This window comes from Myotis daubentonii, chromosome 20, assembly GCF_963259705.1.
Source record: "Myotis daubentonii chromosome 20, mMyoDau2.1, whole genome shotgun sequence".
Classification (NCBI taxonomy): domain Eukaryota; kingdom Metazoa; phylum Chordata; class Mammalia; order Chiroptera; family Vespertilionidae; genus Myotis; species Myotis daubentonii.
Genome location: NC_081859.1, coordinates 5474192 through 5497613, shown reverse-complemented (window position 1 = coordinate 5497613; position 23422 = coordinate 5474192). Strand labels below are relative to the sequence as shown.

Genomic DNA, 23422 nt, shown 5'->3' with positions numbered 1-23422 from the left:
GAAGCAGCCTGGTTGGGGCACATTCAGTACTGGACAATTCCATTCGAACCTGGGGGTGGGGTTCAGTGTTGGAGCTCACAGGGGCCCCAGGGGATGGAGTTTTGCTGAGGATATCAAAAAAGGAGATGGTTGACACTCAGTCTGGCCAAGTCCTGGGGCTTGACCTTGATCCCAGGCTGACTCCTCGGCCCAGATCTGCGGCCGGGAAGGCCGGGCACGCTCTCCGGGATGGTCTTTGTCAAACAGCCCTGGGTTTGGAAACGTGACTCTGGGTTGGGTTCGCCTTTCTGTTGTGTTAGGGTCTGGAGAACTTCAGTTACCAAAGTACTGAAAGCATGTCTTGTGGGAATACCTAGCCAGGTCAAGGGTTCCCACTATCTCGTATACATGGTGTGTGTGTATGTGGAACTCGCACACACTCACACATATCCGTATCCTTATATATTTATTTGTACAAAACTTGAACTGCACCAAACAGGACTCGGCAGGAATCAAAAATCAAGTCCGCAAACAGAGTTTCACAACACACCGGAGAGGAGACGAACAGCTCTACTGGGGCGAGAAGGTGCAGCTTAGGGAAGGATGAAACCGCCTCGGGGCCGCGGAGGCAGTCGCCTGGCCCTGTCCACGCGGAACCCGAATCCACACTGTTGGGGTCCGTCCGTGTAAAGGACGCGGCACCGAGGGCAGCCAGCTGTGTGGCCCTGAGATTCCAGGACGCACGGACATGAAAAGAGGCAAGCATGGGTGTCGAATGGCCACGAAGCCATTTTTTTCCTCTTGAAGAAAAAACACTTGAAGTCTATTTCAGAGTCACTTTCTTTATATTCAGTAATACGTTTTTTCCCCCCTCTGAATTAATATTTGACTTTTTTTGTATTAAAATGGGTTTATCCAATGGTTCAGTAAACAGGCAGCTTTCTCGTCTGCGTGATAAGAACATTATTACCAGGAATCATCCTCCCCCACCCCCCTCACGGACGCCCTCCGAAGGCCTGTGGGCTGGCGTGTGTGTTTGGTGACGGCCATTGACCGAGTTCATTCTACAGGTTCTTCTTGGGTGCACACCTGTAGAAGGTCACGCCATTGACCAAGCTCACTCTACCATTCCTGCTTGGTTGCACACCTGCAGAAGGTCACGGCCATATACCAAGCTCACTCTACCATTCCTGCTTGGTTGCACACCTGCAGAAGGTCACGGCCATATACCAAGCTCACTCTACCATTCCTGCTTGGTTGCACACCTGCACAAGGTCACGGCCATATACCAAGCTCACTCTACACGTCCTGCTTGGGTGCACAACTGTAGAAAGTCATGGCCATTGACCAAGCTCACTCTACATGTCCTGCTTGGGTGCACAGCTGTAGAAAGTCATGGCCATATACCAAGCTCACTCTACATGTCCTGCTTGGTTGCACAGCTGCAGAAGGTCATGGCCATTGGCCAAACTCATTCTACAGGTCCTGTGTGGGCGCACACCTGCAGAAGGGCACGGCCATATACCAAGCTCACTCTACAGGTCCTGCGCGGGCACACACCTGTGGAAGGTCACGGACTGCCGCTGCTGGTACTGCTGCCTGCGCCGCCGCCGCTTGTCGCACTGGCAGAGCAGCAGCGTCTTGAAGGTGGTGCGGAAGGTCTTGTTGCACAGGGCGTAGCACACGGGGTTCACGGTGCTGTTGACGTAGCACAGCCAGTAGCCCAGGTTCCAGTAGTTTTTGGGGATGCAGTCGTCACAGAAGGTGTTCACCAGGACCATGATGTTGTAGGGCGTCCAGGTGACGATGAAGGCGAGCAGGATGGCGCTGAGGGTCTGGGCGGCTTTCTTCTCCTTGATGAGTGACATCCGCTTCCGCTTCGTGATCTGGCTCCGGGTCTTCAGAGCAAACCTCTTGGCCAGGGTGGCCTCCTTGGAGGACAGAGGTAGCGTGGCCGTGGACCTCCCCCCGGAGGAGTTGGCGTCGGACGTCTTGGCCGGGTCCACGGCCGACTCTAACTCGATGGGAAGCTTGGAGAAGCTCTTTTGAAAGCGGCCTCCGTCGTCCATGCTCCTCTGGGCCTGCAGCTTGCTGGCTTTCCGCTCCACGCCCGCCGTGCCCAGCGCTGGGTCGGGCACCCGCAGGCTGTCCGGGGACGGTGGCGCGGTGGAGTTGAGGAGGGTGCTGTGCCCGGGCAGCTTGAGCACGATGGAGTAGATGGCTCTGGTCTCCGAGCCGATGTCCTCCTCGTCGGAGGACGCGGAGTTTTCCAGGGAGGCCGCCGCGTCGTTGTTGTTCCAGCTGTCGCTGCTGCTGTGGTCCGGCTCCACGCGCTGGGCGCTGGGCTGCCAGGTCTTGGTGGGGAACCAGAAGTCGCAGCAGCCGCACGGCCTGCGGGCCGAGCGCGCCACACTCTGCTGTTGCAGCTCGTAGCTGCTGCAGCTCCGAGAGCTGCCCGTGGTGGGGACAAAGTTTTCCGTCTCTGCTTCCGTCCCGGAGGCCTGCAGCCCGGCCAGCTCTTTGGTACGCTTTTCCGTTTCCTTATAGATCCGCCAGTATAAGATCGTCATGATGGTGACGGGCAAATAGAAGGCGGCGATGGCCGTGCCGAAGGTAATGGTGGGCTCGGAGAGGAACTGGATATGACACTCCCCCGGGGGCACGGTTCTCTTGCCCACGAAGTACTGCCAGAACAGGATGGCAGGCGCCCAGAGGACGAAGGAGATGACCCAAGCCAGGCCTATCATCATGCCGGCTCTTTTCGTTGTCCTTTTGGCTCGGTAGGTGAGCGGCCTGGTGATGGAGAAGTACCGGTCAAAGCTAATCACCAGCAGGTTCATGACGGAGGCGTTGCTGGCCACATAGTCGATCGAAAGCCAGAGGTCGCAGGCCAAGTTCCCCATAGCCCAGCGATTCATGATGATGTAGGCCGTAAACATATTCATGGAAATGACCCCGATGATCAGATCGGCGCAGGCCAGGCTTAAGAGGAAGTAGTTGTTGACCGTCTTCAGCTGCTTGTTGACCTTAAACGCCACGATCACCAGGATGTTGCCAATGATGGTCACCAGGGCCACCACCCCCGTGAGGACGGCAATCAAGACCACCTGCCAGACGGTGTGGCCTCCCAGAGGGTCGCTGACGGTGCCATTGGCAGGACTGGCATTCCCAGCTGCCTGAGAAACGTTGTAGCTGCCAGAATCAGTGGCCGTGCCCGGGGGCAGCCCTGCACCCGGGGAGCCGGGTACCCAGAGGGAGCTGAGGTTTGGCAACAACGGCAAAGTTGTATTGTTATTATGCAAGTTCATTGTGACTCTCGGACATAGTCTGGGGAGAAAAGAGAGAGAGAAAAGAGTTATCGTTTCATAAGGAACACGTGACTTCCTAAACATCAGGAGGTCTAGGTGGGACTCGAATGAAATAAGGATAAATCCAGGCCAAAAGCCTTCTGTTTAAGGTGCTTTTTCCCGAGAAGAGAATTATCATCTCTACGCTCAATGCCCGTTTCCTTATCCTGACGCACACACAGCCTTTGTGCCCGAGAGTTAGTATGTTTTGAGTCAAGGGTGTTCATATTCTACTAGTGCCCTGGTGCACGGATTCGTGCACATTGAAAGGAAATTAATTAGAAGGTGGTCGGCAGGGTGGGACTGGGCTAGAGGGCCGGACACACCCTGGAGCCAACCTCTAGCAGTTCCTCCCGGGCCGGTTGCACCGGGGGCAGCCACACAGCTTGAAGGTCGTGTGCGGAGTGAGCGGGGTCCCTCCGGCAGGTGGGGTCCCTGGGCCTGGCCTGCAGGGATTGGGCCGAAACTGGCTCTCTGACATCCCCCAAGGGGTCCCGGATTGCGAGAGGGCGGTTCTCGGGTGATGCACCCTGGAATCGGGCTCCTTCCTTTCTAGTTTGGGGGTGCATCACCGGAGAATTGCCGCTGCCAAGTCACTGCAGCTCAGCAGCTTCTGAGTTGAGCGTCTGCCCCCTGGGGGTCAGTGTGCATCATAACAACTGGCCGATCAGATAGTCACTTAGCCTTTTATATATATAGATAGGCACTGAGTTGACATATAGGTGCAGACACCTAAGGGAAGACATACTTTTTTTTTTTTTTAAATCTTTTTATTGATTTCAGAGAGGAAGGGAGAGGGAGAGAGAGAGATAGAAACATCAATAATGAGAATCATTGATCTGTTGCCTCCCACACACCCCCTACTGGGAATTGAGCCTGCAATCCAGGCATGTGCCCTTGACCAGAATTGAACCCCAGAACCTTTCAGTCTGTAGGCTGATGCTCTATCCCAGTGGTTCTCAACCTTCCTAATGCCGCGACCCTTTAATACAGTTCCTCATGTTGTGGTGACCCCCAATTTCATTGTTACAAATTGAACATCATTAAAGTGGTTAATCACAAGAACAATATGTCATTATATATGTGTTTTCCGATGGTCTTAGGTGACCCCTGTGAAAGGGTTGTTTGACCCCCAAAGGGGTCGCAACCCACAGGTTGAGAACCGTTGCTCTATCCACTGAGCCAAACCAGCTAGGGCAGGGAAGACATGCTTTTAATCCTCAGAAAGAAACAGGTGGTGGGGACAGACACTCCTATAAGCCTTCTGATCCTCGCCCCTTACAAGTGGTCCCCAGGAGGAATGCACCCTGTGTGAGGGGAGAGGGGGATCAGGCAGGGATGGAATGGGGGCAGGGGTCTAGCCCAAGTTCCTCTCTGGGATTCAGAGTAGGTTCCTGACCCTTCGGGTGGGAGCCGGGGCCTGCGGGTTGGTGAGACATTCTGGGCAGTGTCACCGAAGTACTCCAGGCTCCACCCCTCACGCAAGGAGGATGAAACCAAACCTGGACCTGCTGGTGCATGACAGGAGCCCCTTGGAAAGCACCCCTGGATTTTGGGGGGAAGGCCCATCCTACCACGGGGGTATCTACAGGTTGGTTCTTGATTTCAACTCTGAGTGTCTATTTTTTCTAGACCATTATCACTACACTAGAGGCCCAGTGCATGAAATTCTGGATGGGTAGGGTCCCTAGGCCTGGCCAGCGATCAGGGCTGATCTGCGGGGTGACAGGTGGGGCGATCAGGGGACCCCGCTGGCACCCGCCTTGTCTGGCCGGGGGCCTGTGGGCTGGGGGCAGCTCCTACATTGAGCATCTGCCCCCTGGTGCTCAGTGAGTGCGTGTCATAGCGACCTGTTGTTCCACTGGTCGTCCAGCCGTTCGGTTGATTTGCATATTAGGCTTTTATTATATGGGATTGCATTTAAGATCCCATCCAGAAAGGATTCTCTAAGATTAAAAATGTAAGTCAGGAGGCTAAAATTGGGCCCATACAAGAATAAAAAAAGAGAAGAAACAGAATGGAAAGGCCGGATCAGAACGCATTCCACCTAATAACAGTAAGCACTGTTTCATAAAGTTTCTGTGTAAGACACACACACACAGCCCTGGCTGGTGTGGCTCAGTTGGCTGGGTGTCGTCCCACGCACCGGAAGGTTGCCAGTTCGATTCCCAGTCAGGGTACATGTCCAGGTTGTAGGCTTGATCCCTGGTAAGTGGGTGTTCAGGAGGCAGCTGACTGAAGTCCCACTCTCACATCGATGTTTCTCTCTCTTTAAAAAAATCAATTAAACACACACACACACGCGTATGCAGTCATGATGTAAAAAATGTGTTTTGTGCTTTGGTCATGGTCCACAATACCCAGAAGCCCCTGCCGCAGATGGTTTGACACCTTTTACTCATATTTAAAAGGACACAGTGAAGCAGAAAATGTGAAAAAATCATTTGAGAGTGCCACGGTTAGGGAAAAGTGAGCAATTGTGTTGAGAAATCTACTCCCGTTCCCCTAGCTATCAAATAAAATTTTGGGGGATTATCAATCTATAGATACCTTTTTAAATTAAAAAATGTGTGTAAATATCCAATGTGAAAACACATGGGGAAGTGCTCAGAGAAACCTAAGGGCCAATATAAACGTGGGACCTTTTTTTCTGTGATGAATTCCAAGAAGATGAGCTCATTTTATTTCCTCTAAACCAGCCTGACTGTGCCTATCCCGGACAAAAAAAAATTGGGAGTTGTCAATTCTTTTTTTAAAATATATTTTTTATCCATTTCAGAGAGGAAGAGAGAGGGAAAGCTAGAAATATCAGTGATGAGAGAGAATCATGAATCTGCTGCCTCCTGCACGCCCCCCCCTCCCCCCACTGGGGATCGAGCCTGCAACCCGGGCAATGTGCCCTGATCAGGAATCGAACCAGCTACCTCCTGGTTCATTGATGGATGCTCAACCACTGAACCACACTGGCCAGGCAGGAGTTGTCAATTCTTCAACCTCCCAAACGAATTGAAAATGTGTAGGTCACTTTTTAATAGAAGTCTAAACGAATGCCACTCTACCTCTATCATTATTTTAACCACGAAGAGCCAGGAGAAAATGATCTTTGCAGTTTGCAACCAGTTTGCTCTTTATTCTAAGAGCAATGATTCGTGCTTCTTCTCTATTCGGAATCCAGTATGTACAGTATCAAAGGGACTTGTTTTTTTTAAAAAAATTCCTTATTGTTGAAAGTATTACATATGTCTGCTTTTTCCCCCATTGACCTCTCCCCAGTCATTCCCACCCCCCAGCACATGCCCTCCCCCCCTACTGTCTGTGTCCATGAGTTCTGCTTACATGCATGCATACAAGTCCTTCTTTAAAAAAATATATTTTATTGTTTTTTTACAGAGAGGAAGGGAGAGGGATAGAGAGTTAGAAACATCCATGAGGGAGAAACATCCATCAGCTGCCTCCTGCACACCCCCTACTGGGGATGTGCCCGCAACCAAGGTACATGCCCTTGACCGGAATCGAACCTGGGACCCTTGAGTCCTCAGGCTGACGCTCAATCCACTGAGCCAAACCGGTTAGGGCTGCATACAAGTCCTTTGGTTGATCTCTCACCCCCCTTCCCCCTGCCTTCTCTCTGAGGCTGGATGGTCTGTTCGATGCTTCTATGTCTCTGGCTCTGTTTTAGTTCATCAGTTTATGTTGTTCATCATATTCCACAAACGAGTGAGATCATGTGATACGTGTCTTTCTCCGACTGGCTCATTTCGCGTAGCATCACGCTCTCCAGGCCCGCCATGCTGTTGCGAGTGGTAAGAGTTAAAGGGGCTTGTTTTGGGGTCTGTCTTTGAACTGCCTTCTTTGCGAAGGGCGTCTGCCTCTGTCCTAATTCATTGCAGGATTCGATAGCTGATGTGAGTTGCGCTGGTCAGGTGAAGGCAAGACCAGAGCCCGCCACTAGGTGGCGAAGCAGACTTGGAGAACAACCCTACCACAGGCAGGTGCCAAGGCCAAGGCTGCAAGGAGCCCCAAGGTGGTGATCAGACTCCCAGCTTAGTTCACCATCCCGTCCATCCGGTCAACAAACCCTCCGTAAGCTAATGTGTCCTTCAAGGGGGTAAGATGCGTTCGGACTTGCACAGTCAGAATCTGACTTGTTAACTCCGGCTACTCGTGCCAAGCTGCCAGGAGGAAAGACGTGCCCTAATATGGTGCCGTTGCTCATAGAACATTCCAGGTCGCCAGCACCGGAACAGCATTCCCTTTAACAAGGAGAAGCTTGCTTTGAAAAGTGCCCTGCTGCCTCCTTTCACAGTTTTATTCCATTTGACCACAAAGGGAAGGGTGCTGGGAATAGAGCTGTGCAGCACGCCAGCTGCTGCGGAAACACCACGTATTCCCTCAGACACACAAGCCAACGGGCCTCCTGGTTATTCTGCATCCGCACCACGAAGAAGACAAACTTTTGTTATTAGGATTTCTAGAGACGTGGCAATACAAGGGAGAAATGCATGCAAAGCCGTTCTTTCGAGACATTCATGAGGCACTGGGCCCAGGAGGTGCTCTGCCCTGCAGGGGAAATGAGCCCTGTGCCTGCGGACAGGTCCTGCTGCTGCGTCACCATGGAAGGTTTAATTGTTACGTTTTCAACGCTCTGAAAATCTGGAAGACTGTGCGTTGTTGTGACGGAGGATCGTAAACGATTCATTGAAAATGCTGTCCCATGATCTCACTTATATGTGGACTCTAATGAACAAAATAAACTGATGGAAGGTGGGGAAGCACAGGACTTGGTTGGCATGTCTGTAAGGAGGATTCTCTGAAAGGTCGGGGGCCTCCTGGGGGACCATGCCGAAGGCGGCAGCCCCGACCTTGACTTTTTCCAAACAAGTCTCATCCCCCAGGCGTTTTACTAAAATCTCCATGTTCAGTCTTTAAAGACCCAACCTGGTAGAAGCACGTGCTTTCTCAAGGATGCTTACCCTGCTGATTGTATCTAGAGATGAAGTTGAGGTCAAGCTGTTGCTACAATCAAAAGCCAACGAGGCAGGCAATCAGGGCTTTTTGCTACTAAAGCCAATTAGTCCCTTAGCCTTCTCTTTCACAGAAATGTATGTCAAAGTAATCTGTTCAGGGTCTGCTGGTCAGCTCCAACAATGAAAAAAACAGGCCCAGAGGCATGGAAGCATGGCACAGAATGACTAATCTCAGAGGGAAGTGGGGAGGGGGAGAGAGATTAACCAAACAACTTCTATGCACACTAGAGGCCTGGTGCATGAAATTCGTGCACTTGGTAGGGGGTCCCTCAGCCCGGTCTGCGCCCTCTTGCAGTCCAGGAGCCCTCAGGGGATGTCCGACTAAAGGCTTAGGCCCTCCCTGCAGTTGGACATCCTTAGCGCTGCCGTGGAGGCGGGAGAGGCTTCCACCACTGCCACTGCTCTCGCCAGCCGTGAGCCCAGCTTCTGGCTGAGCGGCGCTCCCCCTGTGGAAGTGCACTGACCACCAGGGGCAGCTCCTGAATTGAGTATCTGCCCCCTGGTGGTCAGTGTGCTTCATAGCAACTGGTCGCTCCAATGTTTGGTCAATTTGCATATTTGCCTTTTATTATATAGGATGTGCATAACCCATGGACATAGGCAATAGGGTGGTGAAGGGCTGGGGCTGGGAGTGGGGGAGGGTAGAAGGGGTCAATGGGGAAAAAAGGGGACATGTGTAATACTTTCAACAATAAAGTTTTATTTACTTTTCTCCTTTTTTAAAAAGTGTATTTTTATTGATTTCAGAGAGGAAAGGAGAGGGAGAGAGAGATAGAAACATTAATGATGAGAGAGAATCATTGACCGGCTGCCTCCTGCACGCCCTTGTCCGAAATCAAACCGGGACCCTTCAGTCTGCAGGCTGACGCTCTATCCACTGAGCCAAACTGGCTAGGGCAATAAAGTTTTTTTTTTTTTTTGAAAGGGTATGCCAAATATAAAAAAAGGGAGCAGATACATTGCAATAAGAAAACCAGGATTCATGAGCTGAAAATACCAGTGACACTTATTACTAATATTAACAAAATTGGCCAACATTTAATGGTGTCTTCCAAAGAGCTTTATCCATAGTCATTCTCTTATTTCTTGGAAAACCTTATGACGCAAGTACCACTATTATCTCATTTTATAGAAGAGAGAATGAGAGAAGAAGAGTCTAATCAACAATGTCACACAACTGAAAAAAGAAGCAGCATCTTTGAAATCAAGATCAACCTACCACCGTAGAATAGGGGGACATATTAAAATATGTCAATAGGACCTCTGTATTTTTTTTTAAATTTTTTAAAAAAATATATTTTGTTGATTTTTTTACAGAGAGGAAGGGAGAGGAATAGAGAGAAACATCGATGAGAGAGAGAAACATCGATCAGCTGCCTCCTGCACACCCCCTACTGGGGATGTGCCCGCAACCAAGGTACATGCCCTTGACCGGAATCGAACCTGGGACCCTTCAGTCCCCAGACCGACGCTCTATCCACTGAGCCAAACCGGTTAGGGCAGGATCTCTGTATTTTGCTGCACAATACATACCTACATATTTTATTTCTTGTGTAAGTTTTAAAAAGATTTATAAAATCATTTCATGTGACAACTTTTCTAGTTTTCAGAGAGAGGAAGTAGAAAACCCCATGCAGTCAGGATTTCACATCTGTTTTATGACTGAACTCCCATGCGGTCACTGCCCCTAAAATAGGAACCGTCTCCAGATGAAAGATCGGAGCTGGTGGCCTTATCTTTGTGTGACATGATACTTGAGTCATCACCAGGAGCACAGACTCCTGGGACAGCGAAGTCAGTAAGCAAAATCAGAATGCCATTCAAGTTCTCCCTCCATTGATGTGTTGGCTTTGCTAAAAACAGCCCAGATTTCGCCTGAATTGTACACTAAGCAAATATGACTGCGCGACACATAGGAAACAGATGTTGATTTAAGAAAAAAAAACAACACCCACTTATCCATCATCACTTTTTTATATAATCAGCTGAAACTAGCATCAAACCTCTTTTCTCGAAATTGTTTGGCGTCTACCCATCAGAACGAAGCCTCGAAGTTTCCATGGTGAAAAGGGAATACTTTGTGTCGAAAGCTCTGTACGCTAACAATGCTTTGGTGAAATTCCTTGTCGACGATAAAGTTATTTTCAGGCCTATAGGACCAGGAGTATTCAGAACTGCATTTCTGCTCGAGCTGTGGACACGTGACACATTCGCACAGTTACTTCCTGGCTCATTCTACCCATTCTCGATGGCAAACGATAGGTGTGGGTTGTTTGTTAGACAGAAACATGAGCTCTTGAGACTCCCTTGCAGAAATACTTTCAAACAGGTATACGCACTTCTGAATGGATGAACAGTCTCTCCCAAGTTGGAGAAAGACAGCGCAGGGGGCCAGAGATTTAGATCAGAGCCTGGCCCTAACCGGTTTGGCTCAGTGGATAGAGCGTCGGCCTGAGGACTGAGGGGTCCCGGGTTTGATTCCGGCCAAGGGCATATGCCTGGGTTGCGGGCTCGATCCCCAGTAGGGGGTGTGCAGGAGGCAGCCCATCCATGATTCTCTCTCATCATTGATGTTTCCATCTCTTTCTCCCTTTCTGAAATCAATAAAAATATATTTTTTAAAAAAAGAAGTCATGCTGTAACCGGTTTGGCTCAGTGGATAGAGCGTCGGCCTGCAGACTGAAAGGTCCCGGGTTCGATTCCGGTCAAGGGCATGTACCTTGGTTGCGGGCACATCCCCAGTGGGGAGTGTGCAGGAGGCAGCTGATCGATGTCTCTCTCTCATCGATGTTTCCAACTCTCTTTCCCTGTCCCTTCCTCTCTGTAAAAAATCAATAAAATATATTAAAAAAAAGAAGTCATAATTTGATATGCAAGAATGCAGCTTTTAACTGTTTTGTTGTTGTCCTTTTCCTTTAAAGCCTCTTCAGGCAAAATGGTTTTGGAAATAAAAAGTATGCCTTGCTCATTTTGTGAACTCCAACCGCTTAAAAAGTATTCTTAAAGCTGGCGCCAACGGTGGGCCCACACTCACGAGAGTACGGGGCCCGGGCAGATGACACGCAGTCAACTGGACAGAGTGGACGACCATCAGCCAGGGGAGGAACCTTCTGGAAAGGGGCCTTCAGACCTGTCCCGTGGATTCAGGCCAGCAGGGCCGGATTGGACTTCTCAAGAAAAGCATTTAACCCTGACTGGTTTGGCTCAGCGGATAGAGCGTTGGCCTGCGGACTGAAAGGTCCCAGGTTCGATTCCGGTCAAGGGCACGTACCTTGGTTGTGGGCACATCCCCAGTAGGGGGTGTGCAGGAGGCAGCTGATGGATGTTTCTCTCTCATCCTTGTTTCTAACTCTCTATCCCTCTCCCTTCCTCTCTGTAAGAAATCAATAAAAAATTATTAAAAAAAGAAAAAAAAGAAAAGCATTTACTGTTTGGGCAACTAATGATAAAAAGCAAAGCAAACAGATAAGCAGACTCCAGACAACCATCAGGGTAAAAAAATCAAATGACAACAACAACAAAAAAACACACCAACAGGTGTGGGTTTGATTCCTCATGTGACCAAGGGCTGCCGTTTGCTACGTCTCGTTCACACCATCTCCCTGCCTCGCCGCATCCAGGAAGCCCTTCTGACGGTTTCTGATGTCTCCTTAGGCGACTTGTTTACCCACGTGGAGTGTGAGAAACCGTGGTCTGGGCCCGTCCTCTCTCGGCTGGTCTCATGCTGTTCGGCCTGTCTGCGACCGCGGCTGTGTTTACAGTAGCCACATACTTGAAAGGCCGATCAAACCGCACCTTCGTCTGGAGGTTGGAAGACAAGACACCCGATAGGCCTCTTCCCTTTGCTTGCCCATCGGAGAATTTCACCTTCTGCCCAGCCCTCCCTCCTCCTCCACCTCCGTTACCAAGATGACATGCACACATGGCAACTTCTCTCTTTTTTTTTTTAAAAATATATTTTATTGATTTTTTTACAGAGAGGAAGGGAGAGGGACAGAGAGTTAGAAACGTCCATGAGAGAGAAACATCTGTCAGCTGCACACCCCCTACTGGGGATGTGCCCGCAACCAAGGTACATGCCCTTGACTGGAATCGAACCTGGGACCCTTCAGTCCGCAGGCCGACGGTCTAGCCACTAAGCCAAACTGGTCAGGGCTGGAAACTTCTCTTTGGGCTGGGAAATATTTGGGGCCTGCGGGCTTCATGTAACACGGCAAGTCAACAAAAACAGCATTTTGTTTTTTGTTTTACCCCCTTAGAGACAGCCGGACGTTTGCAAATCTGCGCCCAATAAAATTCTACAGTGATTCCCAACAGATCATCAAAAGTTAACAGAAACCCTAGCCGGTTTGGCTGAGTGGATAGAGTGTCAGCCTGCGGCCTGAAGGGTTCCGGGTGCAATTCCGGTCAAGGCCACGTGCCTGGGTTGTGGGCACATCCCCAGTTGGGAGTGTGCAGGAGGCAGCTGATTGATGTTTCTCTCTCATCGATGTTTCTAACTCTCTATCCCTCTCCCTTCCTCTCTGTAAAAAATCAATAAAATAAATTAAAAAAAAAAAGTTAACAGAAACCCTAGCCGGTTTGGCTGAGTGGATAGAGCGTCAGCCTGCGGCCTGAAGGGTTCTGGGTTCGATTCCGGTCAAGGCCACGTGCCTGGGTTGTGGGCTTGATTCCCAGAGCAGGCGTGTGCAGGAGGCAGCCGATCTGTGATTCTCTGTCATCATTGATGTTTCTATCTCTCTCTCTCTCCCTTCCTCTCTGAAAAACCCCCCACAAAAAACTTTAAAAAATTAACATAAATCTGTTTTACCAAAAAGGCAACATCAGGTTCCGACATGTGTCACCAAATCCCACATCCCTTCCGAAGTCGCCTGGGGAACGTACTAAGACCTCACGCTGCAAGCCCCGGCAGTGGCCCCGGCCCGCCGGGGCCAGGATCTGACATCTGCTACCTGGTATCATTCCAGGAGAGGCGGATGCCGAGAGACCATCCGAGAGTCCGCATCAGTTCTAGCAGATCTGCGGTCACTCCCGCTGCCCGTCACTGAAGAAGATGCTGGGCGTCAGGGTTGCAGCCACAGGCAGGCAGGTGCCTGATCCGGCGCAGGGACAGGCCTCAGAGCACCCGTCCTGGCGGCCGGGCCTTTGTAAATGGCTAAGGTTGTCATGCTTCCTGCTGCTGCCCCCCCACGCACACACCACGCGTCAAGAGACAATCACTTCACGCGTCAGGGTGGCGGCGATGAATGTTAATCACCAACAAACGGAACAAGCAGTGACTGTGCTCAGTTCCTGAACTGCATAGATGTTAGACACGGAGAGCATCCTGGGAGTTTTGAAAAGCAAACGCCACGGCCAACGTTTCGTATTCTAACCGGTGGTATTTGAGTCATTTAAAGACACGGGATGCCTGTGGTCCTGAAGGTTTTGTTTTGGTTTGGTTTTTAAAATAAGATCCTTAGCGCGTTACCCCGGAATAACGGTCTGTACTCGGTTAGTAACAATCCTAAATCTAACATCCTGTCCCCGATGAATGGTGTCCATGCCCACTACCAAGCCTGCCCCTCCACAGGCCCGTCAACCCCATATTTTTAAAATATATTTTTTACTGATTTCAGAGAGGAAGGGAGAGGGAGATAGAAACATCAATGATGAGAGGGAACCATTGATTGTTTGTCTCCTACACGCCCCCTACTGGGGATCGAGCCCGCAACCCAGGCACGTGCCCTTGATCAGAATTGAACCCGGGACCCTTCAGTCTGCAGGCCGACGCTCTATCCACTGAGCCAAACTGGCCAGGGCCTGAAACCTGTACTGTTTTCAATTCACAGTTGCAAGTCTGTGGATGCAGAGGGCCAACTGTATGCACTGATCTATGCCATTTCATAGAGGGGACTTGGGAATCATGGGTTTCGGTATCTGCGAGGGCCTAGACCCCAAACCTTGAGGGTAGAAACCAGTGTTTTTCTTTCTTTAAAAAAATTGATGTCAGAGAGGAAGGGAGAGGGGGAGAGAAACATTGATGATGAGAGAGAATCATGGATTGGCTGCCTCCTGCACGCCCCACACTGGGGATCGAGCCCACAACCTGGGCATGTGCCCTTGACCGGAATTGAACCTGGCATTGTTCTCCATTCTCTCTCTGCCCGAGCGAGGAAGGGTGGGGGGAGCAGGCCAGGCTGCCTCCGGAATCTCTCCTGGATCAACAGCCCATGTTGATCCAATGTCCGGGGGGCGGACATACACATATATGTGCATATTAGTTTTTTGTTTCAGGAACGAATATAAACTTGGAATGAGAAACATAGAAAACCTTTAACAGAGATTTAACCGCACGTTTTTGTATATAAACAGGTAAAATCAGCATCTATGAAATTCGGAAGAAGAAATGTCTAGCGACCATTGTGTAATTGTGTAGTTCAGTGCTTGGGTGCAAAGATACTTTGCAGAAACTCAAATTCACGACTTTCATCCAGTTCTTACTGAGAACACTGGCATAGGAATAACATAATCACAGGGCTTGTACCTTTATCAGTTGAAATACATTCATATTCTGCCTGGTTTTTTTAAGAGAGAGAGAGAGAGAGAGAGAGAGAGAGAGAGAGAGAGAGAGAGAGAGAGAGAGAGAGAGAGAAAGGTTTGACATGGTTTCACCTTCAGTTCTGTGGACTCTAACCTACAACGTAACATGACGTAGCCATGCAGTCCCTGGAACTAACTGGTTGAGAGTGTCCGTCAGGGTTTGCAGCTTCCTAAGGAGAGCGAGGCTAGGAGAGGGGACAGGGAGGGCTGAGCTGACCCCCAGGGTCCTACCCGGCCAGGACTGATTGGCGAGGTGGGGCTCAGGAGGCCTGGAGAAGAGGCGGACGGAGTGACCACCACGGCGTCTCTCTAATTTTGCGACTGTGACTCTAGACCCCTGGATATGTGTCGAGCCATCGTTAAGGGTGTGTCCGATGCATCATTTTATTGGCTCTAAACAGGCTCTTCAAAGGGCAAGCGTGGGAATGAAGGGAAAGGAAGATGGGAGGCAGGACCGAGCCCCAGTTTATGATTCAGCTAGCATTTCAGTGGGCCATCCACAGAGCACAGCCCCAGAATCAGGCGTTTCTGACGGCAGGCACTGATGTCTGTGTAAGGACTCCCCCCACCCACCTCACACGCCAACAACTTTCCCTTCGCTGCGGGGGCTGCACCCCGAGGAGTGTCCAGGCCTCGAGAAGGGTCTCTCCCAGGTGAGGGGTAGCTTTGGGGTTTGTGTGTGGAGATGGGGGGGGGAGGAGGGATCTGGATCCCACGCTTCTAGCAGAGCTGGATGTTAAAGACAGAATCAGCTCGGACCGCAGCGCCCCAGCCAGGAAACCTACCGGAATAGGAATAACATCCTCACAGGGTTCCTCCTCATCAGCTCCCTCCTACTTGTCATGAAGACGATCAACGGAAACAGGCCACGCAGAGAATTAGCTCATCCACATCTGGTCCTGGAAGGACGGGCGACATGGCATAGACTCGATGCAGTTCTGGCCACGGGGACACTTGACGCTTTTGGTTTGACACTGCGTCCTCTCACCCCCACGTCTCTTCTCAATGTCAATGTCTTAACACCTGAGCTGCAGGGATTTATGTCCATGTTCATGATTCTACTGAATCTTACAGAAAGAAATAGCTCGACAGGGCGCAGCAGCGCACACACATACCCATTCTCCTGAGAATTAATTTCATGCCAAAGACCCTCATTTCATGGGAGACACTTTGCTGTTTTCTATTTTATTTTTAAAAAATATATTTTATTGATTTCAGAGAGGAAGGGAGAGGGAGAGAGATAGAAACATCAATGATGAGAAGAGAACCATGGATCGGCTGCCTCCTGCATGCCCCCCGACTGGGGATCGAGCCTGCACCCCAGGCATGTGCCCTGACCTGGAATTGAACCCAGGACCCTTTAGTCCGTAGGCCGACGCTCTATCCATTGAGCCAAACCAGCTAGGACTGTTTTCTATTTTATATTATTATAAATAAATAAAAACACTCCCTAATCTAATACGTTGATTTCATGCCTTGAAACTTGAAAACCACTGTTTGAAACTCTAAGGACGTTGAGGTCGGGAAACGTGCTTTATTGATCTCCGTCTCTGACAGTGCCTTCACTGTAAAAAAGAGTCAAGAAAGCTTGCTCCCTTTTTCTTTCTTTTTTTAAAAAATTAAATATATTTTTATTGATTTCAGAGAGGGAGCAGGAGAGAGAAACATCAATGATGAGAGAGAATCATTGATTGGCTGCCTTCTGCATGCCCCCCATTTGGGGATCAAGCACGCAACTGGGGCAAGTGCCCTTGACTGGAATCGAACCCGGGACCCTTCAGTCCACAGGCTGATGCTGTATCCACTAGGCCACACCAGCGAGGGCATCCCCTTTTCTCTTCCAAGTAAGAAAAATGGTCTCTTTCCCGGCACTGCCCAAAGATCTTTTGATTTCCCTCGCTGTGTTTCCTGTGATGCAGAGGAACTGGGGGGCCCCAGAGGCCTGAGAACCCCAGGAAAGATTCAGGTGCTCATGTCTGCACTGGAGGGAAGGGCAGGAAGGGAGAGAGAAAGGCAGGGCCAGCTCTGCTCATCCTCAAACAGCAGGCGCAGGGCGAGCTGGCACAGAGAGGCTGAGACGGGAGGTCTGCGGAGTCTCAGGTTGGCCCGCGAGAGCCCCATGTTATGTCACCGCTTTAGACAAACGATTGCAAAAGGGGGAACACATTTAAATCAACGTGGCAACCCCGAGGGACACGGTCCCTCGCTCTCCATCTCCAGCGCCACCGCCCGAATCTTTGGCACATTGGTCCTCGAATCTCCAAGTCATCCAAATGCACGAATCAGCCAGGAACCAAAGCTGGCCCAGGTCTCCTCCGGCTTGCCCTATCGCACTGACTTCAAGGTTAGCATCGTGTGCATTTATTAAACTTTAGCTTAAATAGATTTGATTTGAATATATTTTATTGATTTTTTTAAGAGAGGAAGGGAGAGGGATAGAGAGCTAGAAACATCGATGAGAGAGAAACAGCGATCAGCTGCCTCCTGCACGCCCCCCACTGGGGATGTGCCTGCAACCAAGGTCCATGCCCTTGACCGGAATCGAACCTGGGACCCTTCAGTCCATAGGCCGACGCTCTATCCACCGAGCCAAACCGGTCAGGGCTTAAATAGATTCGTTTTAAAGACCGATCCCCAGTAGAACTTACTCAAGTGGTACTGACCAGTGTCATTACTGACTAGTGTCATTGAGGACTTGCTCTACAGCAGGCTAGGCGCGAGAGCAGGGGCAGAAAGTGGGGGGGCCACGTATGCAGGGCGAGCTTCGCAGCTAGAGTCCACGCGTCGCACCTCACGTCTGAGCAAAGAGCCACGGACTCCCGGTGAGAGCGCCACTCTCTGCCGGGGGTGAGAGGTCAAGTCCACGGAGAGGCCTCACAAGGAGGTGACGTTTGAGGGCTTGGAGGACTGATCAGCGTTACCACCAGTAGGCAGGTAGGGCTATTCCGGTCACTAGGGACCATGGTGGCTGCGGGGCTGCGGGAGAGGCAGGTGCGGGGGCTGTGGGAGAGGCAGGTGTAGCCGGGATAAGTTGCTATCAAGTTGAGAAGAAGCTTGAGTGTTAAGGTAGGGAGCTAGGTCATTTTTATTTTTATTGATTTCAGAGAGGAAGGAAGAGGGAGAGAGAAATAGACCCACCAATGATGAGAGAGAATCATGGATCGGCTGCCTCCTGCACGCCCCCTACTGGGGATTAAGCCCACAACCCGGGCATGTGCCCTTGACTGGAATAGAACCCGGGACCCTTCAGTCCGCATGCTGACACTCTATCCACTGAGCCAAACCGGCTAGGGCAGGAGATAGGTATTTACTGGGCATTTCAACGACTTGTTTATTCCCTGTTGAGTGGGTGCAAACCTCTCCCTCCCCCAGGTTCCTGATGTGGGTGACACGGCTGGATGGGAACTCGGGCGGTCGGCTCCCACCCCACTAATGTCACACCTGAAGTCACAGAAATAGAAGTCATTTGGTTAAAAGGCCTTTTCCCAGAGGTTGGAGAGGACCCGCAGCCCATTTGCATATAGATAGAAAGCAATCCTCCTGCCGCTGGTGGACGGCCTGGCTCTTAGCCAAAAAGCAAAAAAACACACACCCCACACCAATTCACGTCTATTTTTTTTTAATATATTTTATTGATTTTTCACAGAGAGGAAGGGAGAGAGATAGAGAGAGTTAGAAACATCGATGAGAGGGAAACATCGATCAGCTGCCTCTTGCACATCCCCCACCAGGGATGTGCCCGCAACCCAGGTACATGCCCTTGACCGGAATCGAACCCGGGACCTCTCAGTCCGCAGGCTGACGCTCTATCCACTGAGCCAAACCGGTTTCGGCCAATTCACGTCTATTGAACGTGAGCAGGAAGCAAGTGTGGGAGCAGGTGGGTGTCCCCGTCATCTCACTGCTCGGGACCTGGGACTGAGCGCAGAGGCGCCCGGAGGCCGGGGGAACGAGGCAACGGACGCAGAAGGAACCAGAAGCAAGACCTGAATCTGTGATTGAGTCAGGGAGAGGTCACCTAGAAGGTCATCTCCTTCGCAGCGTAAAGAAAATCCTCCTGCCCTGGCCGGTGTGGCTCAGTGGATAGAGCGTCGGCCTGTGGACTGAGGGGTCCCAGGTTCGAGTCCGGTCAAGGGCAGGTACCTCGGTGGCAGGCTCCTCCCCGGACTGGGCCCTGGTCAGGGCTCGTGCAGGAGGCAACCGATCGATGTGTTTCTCTCCCATCGATGTTTCTTTCTGTCTTTCCCTCTCTCTTCCACTCTCCCCCCCCCAAAAAAAATCAATGAAAAAACATCCTCAGGTGAGGATTAACCCCCCCAAAACAAACATACACACACACAACAAAAAGCAAAAAAACCCCATTAAAAAAAAAAAAGTTTGACAAAATTACAAATGAAGGACAAGGATGTGCCAAAGATAACGGCTCGTCACCGGCCCACGGAGAAGCCCTGATTCCCATGGGAGTCAGGAGTCGGCGGCACAGGGCAGGGACCACGCGGTCCGCACACAGGGGAGCCCCTTAAACCATGCGGTGACAGTCTGTCCTGGACCCCACGCTGGCAGAGTTAATTCTTTCCCCGCATTTCCATAAAGGTCATGAGCAAACAGTGAGCATGACAGCTGAGGACAAACGGGCCGGCCCGCGGGGAGGCCCGCTGGGAGCCCAGCACATGCGGATGCCAACGCCGGCTCACCTTCCGGCAGGACGCCGCCGAGAAGAAAAGAGAGTTCTGCTTTAGAAGTCGTACTTTATCCCTGATACAACATAGAAATACAATCTGTGAAAACCTACATAACACCTGATTTCATCAACGGCACTTCGTAGATTGTCTCCAGAAGCTTCTGGGCCAAGTCCCGCCCCCGCCCCGGCCCCATCGAGCTCCCTGTAGGTCGGCCCCCCTCCAGCCTCAGGTGCTGAACTTCTGACGTCCTCAGAGAAGGGCCGCTTGTCACGCGAACTTTGAATGCTGTTGTCCCTTTGTTTTTTTAAAAATATATTTTATTGATTTTTTTAAGAGAGGAAGGAGAGGGATAGAGAGTTAGAAACATCAATGAGAGAGAAACATCGATCAGCTGCCTCCTGCACACCTCCCACTGGGGATGTGCCTGCAACCAAGGTGCATGCCCTTGGCCCGAATCGAACCTGGGACCTTTCAGTCTGCAGGCCGACGCTCTAGCCGCTGAGCCACACCGGTTAGGGCTTTGTATTTTTTAATAATATGTTTTTATTGATTTCAGAGAGGAAATCATCCTTATGAGCTGCTGCCCTCTCCGGGGGACAATAAAGGGAAGTAGACAGTGCAAGGCTGTGGAGCATGACTGCAACCTCCTCCATGTGCTTCCGAAGTGCAAAGCCCACGTGAAAATAGGGTCCCAGGCACCGAGAAAGACAGCTTTGAAAATCTCACCACGAAATGACATGGAAATTCTCTGCCTCCTCAGCCCACTGGTACGGAATGTTCTGGAAGTGGGGCCGAGAAAACACCAGACAACAAGGCCGGCGCTCCAGGCTGGGCAGAGGTCTGGCAGCACCTATGTGGGTCAGTGCCCACGCCCCACTGTCCACTTTCACTGCTCACGCCCCACCACCCACGGCCCAGGCTCACTACCCTGGCTCATGCCCCACTGCCCAGGCCCTAACGCCCATGCCCACGGCCCAGGCCCTAACGCCCATGCCCACTGCCCAGGCTCACCACCCTCGCTCATGCCCCACTGTCCACGCTCACCGCTCACGACCTACTGCCCATGCTCACCACTCTTGCTCAAGCCCCACTGCCCACTCTCACTGCTCACACTCACCACCCTTGCTTATGCTCCACTGCCCACGCTCACTGCTCACGCCCCACCTCCCACGCGCACTGCCCAGGCTCATCACCCTCGCTCACGATCCACTACCCATGCTCACTGTCCACGCTCCCCCCCCGCCCACATGGTCTCACTTTCTCGTTCCCACCCACTGTGGTCACAGACACATTTCATTTCTCAGCCTTGGCAGCCCCCATTCCGTTTCCCATGGGCTGCTTACGTTGCACACGTTGTTACTCGGGGTGGAGAGGTAAAGGGTATACTGTCCTGCCCTTTAAATACATGCTCTCTTTTACTCTTCATAACAACGTTGAGCAGTACATATTTCCATCTTTGTTTGGCGGATAGAGTCCTAGAAACTCAGGAAGAACCTCCCCAAATACATGGAGCCAATGAAGGGACTGTTTCCGCAGGAAGTTGCCGGAGCCTTGATGTTTGGCTCTGTGGGCGGCCTTGGATTTGTAACTTTGCAGCCTGCCACTCTTCTTCTAGGTTTTCCTTCCCTTTTCTCTTTTTTAAAAGATACATTTTTATTGATTTCAGAGAAGAAGGGAGAAGGAGAGAGAGATAGAAACATTAGCGATGAGAGAATCACTGATCGGCTGCCTCCTGCACACCCTCCACTGGGGATCAAGCCTGCAACCCAGGCATGTGACCCGACCTGGAATTGAACCCGGGACCCTTCAGTCCACAGGCCGACGCCCTATCCATTGAGCCAAACTGGCTCGGGCTCATCTAGGTTTTCCTAGCCATCCGAAGAGATGGTGTGGCCAGGGAGGATATTTCTGCGTTTCTCCATACACTGCTTGTTGTCTCTTTACATACGCGGCCAATAACACTTGCGGTTTCCAGCACGGGCCGGCTCTGCACCGGAAAGGAATATCTATTACTTCCATTGATTCCTGTCTCTCCCTGTATTGTAGAAACGATATATATATTTTTGCATTTCCCCTCAATATATCGATAGACCTTCTCTCATCTTATTTCCTCCATCTTGCTTGCGTTTCTTGCAGCTTTCTTTTATTCACGCTGTGCGTGTTTCTACCCTTTCATCAAAATCTATTTAATGAAGTGCCCTACTTCCATATCGATCTCCAAGCTTGCTTTTCTATTGATTACCGGATTCCTTCCACTTCTCCAATCCTGGGATTGCGGTGCATTTTTGCTCATTTGGCTCTTTGCCACAGTCCTCGTCTTAAACTACAGACGAACTGACCTCGTCCTCTCCTTAAACTATCGTCCGATGGACCTTCGTCCGCGTAGATGGTGACCGTCACACACACGCAGCCAGAGGAAGTCCGGAGAGGCTGCGACGCGGAGGGGTCCTCTCCCCAGCTCTGAGTCTCACTCTGCAGTCGTGTGCGAGACGCCGGCTGGGCATGCCTGCTGTTCCGACATTTCTGGGGTGTGGAGAGCACGGGGCAGCAGCATGATGATGGAAAGAGGCCCCTCAAATTCCTCCCACGGGAATGGGATGGGGAATGAACACGAGTAATTGCTTAACCATTTTCTAATTGTGTTAAAATACACAGAATAGAAAGTTTATCGTCTCAACTGTGTTGTGCCACAGTGTATGGCATTGGATTCAGTCACACTGCTGGGTAACCATCACCACCACTGTCTCCAGAACGCTTTAAAAATAATATCTACACGAATAAAAGAGAAAGATGCAAATCGACTGTACCTTCATAACACCACCAGCCAATCAGGAGTGAGTATGCAAATTAACCCAACAAAGATGGCAGATTGATTTGCATACACAGGTGCCAAACAGCTGGGGGGGGGGCAGGACGCTTGCATTGTCGTCATGGTGATGACGCAGGAGTTCTGCACTACTCCAGCCTTTCCGGGCCTCTGGGAAGTGTGGGAAGGCGGAAAGGCGGCTCCAGCTAGAGCGAAGGTGGTGCTGGCAGCCAGGGGAAAGAAGGCCCATTCTTGCACGAATCTTCATGCATCAGGCCTCTAGTATATATATATATATATATAAATAAATATATATATATATATATATATATATATATATATATATATATAAATAATAATAATAAAAATATATATATATATATTTTTTTTTCTGATTTCAGAGAAGAAGGGGGAGGGAGAGAGAGATAGAAACATCAATGATGAGAGAGAATCATGTACTGGCTGCCTCCTGCACACCCTCTACTGGGGAAGCTGAAGAGTGAACACACAACAGGGAATAGGAAGATCAAAGATGGACTGAGGACAGCCAGAAAACACTTCACTTAAATATCTGAAGTCGACACATGCCTAGGAAGCCAAAGAAAAACGACTTATCTGGCCCGAAGAATGTTATTTAAATCCCAGGCTCATTCATGCTAAACAGAGGCGACATTTTCCATTCACGTCTCCAAACCTCTCTTCTCCCGGGAGCTCCCCGCCTACCCCCCCCGACCCCCGCCCTGCAACCCGCCCCCCCGCATTCCGATTGATGGGCGTCATGCCCACAGCTGAGCAGGATGCATGTGGAAGGTGGTCCGTGCCAAAATGATGATGTCCAAATGGCAGGTCAATGTCAAGCAAGGTCATCTTTAGGATCGGGCCAACCTATAGACATTATTCTTGCAACGAAACTATAAAACCCACTGATAAAGGGCCAGGAGAATAATTATTTATGAGGCTGTATTAGGGAGCTGGAGCTACTTCTCTTTTTCTGAAGAA

General features: G+C 50.6%; 1 protein-coding gene and 1 long non-coding RNA gene across 6 annotated transcripts in view; one reads left to right on the top strand and one right to left on the bottom strand.

Moving 5' to 3' along the window:
- Positions 1-5: 5 nt before the first annotated feature.
- The window catches only part of CHRM3 (cholinergic receptor muscarinic 3), a 106452-nt gene continuing 83035 nt past the window's right edge, over positions 6-23422 (bottom strand). For 4 of the 5 annotated variants that reach the window (XM_059677277.1, XM_059677276.1, XM_059677279.1 and 1 more), the window contains one exon: positions 6-3306. In XM_059677277.1, coding sequence (XP_059533260.1) covers positions 1515-3287 — 1773 coding nt within the window. In that variant the 5' untranslated portion in view covers positions 3288-3306 and the 3' untranslated portion in view covers positions 6-1514. The remainder of the gene's footprint in view (positions 3307-23422) is intronic. The other variant, XR_009450213.1, reaches the window with a different exon arrangement.
- LOC132222683 (uncharacterized) lies at positions 10775-11210 on the top strand. The gene is made up of 2 exons (XR_009450273.1): positions 10775-10881; positions 11096-11210. It is a non-coding gene; the product is annotated as an uncharacterized LOC132222683 (long non-coding RNA).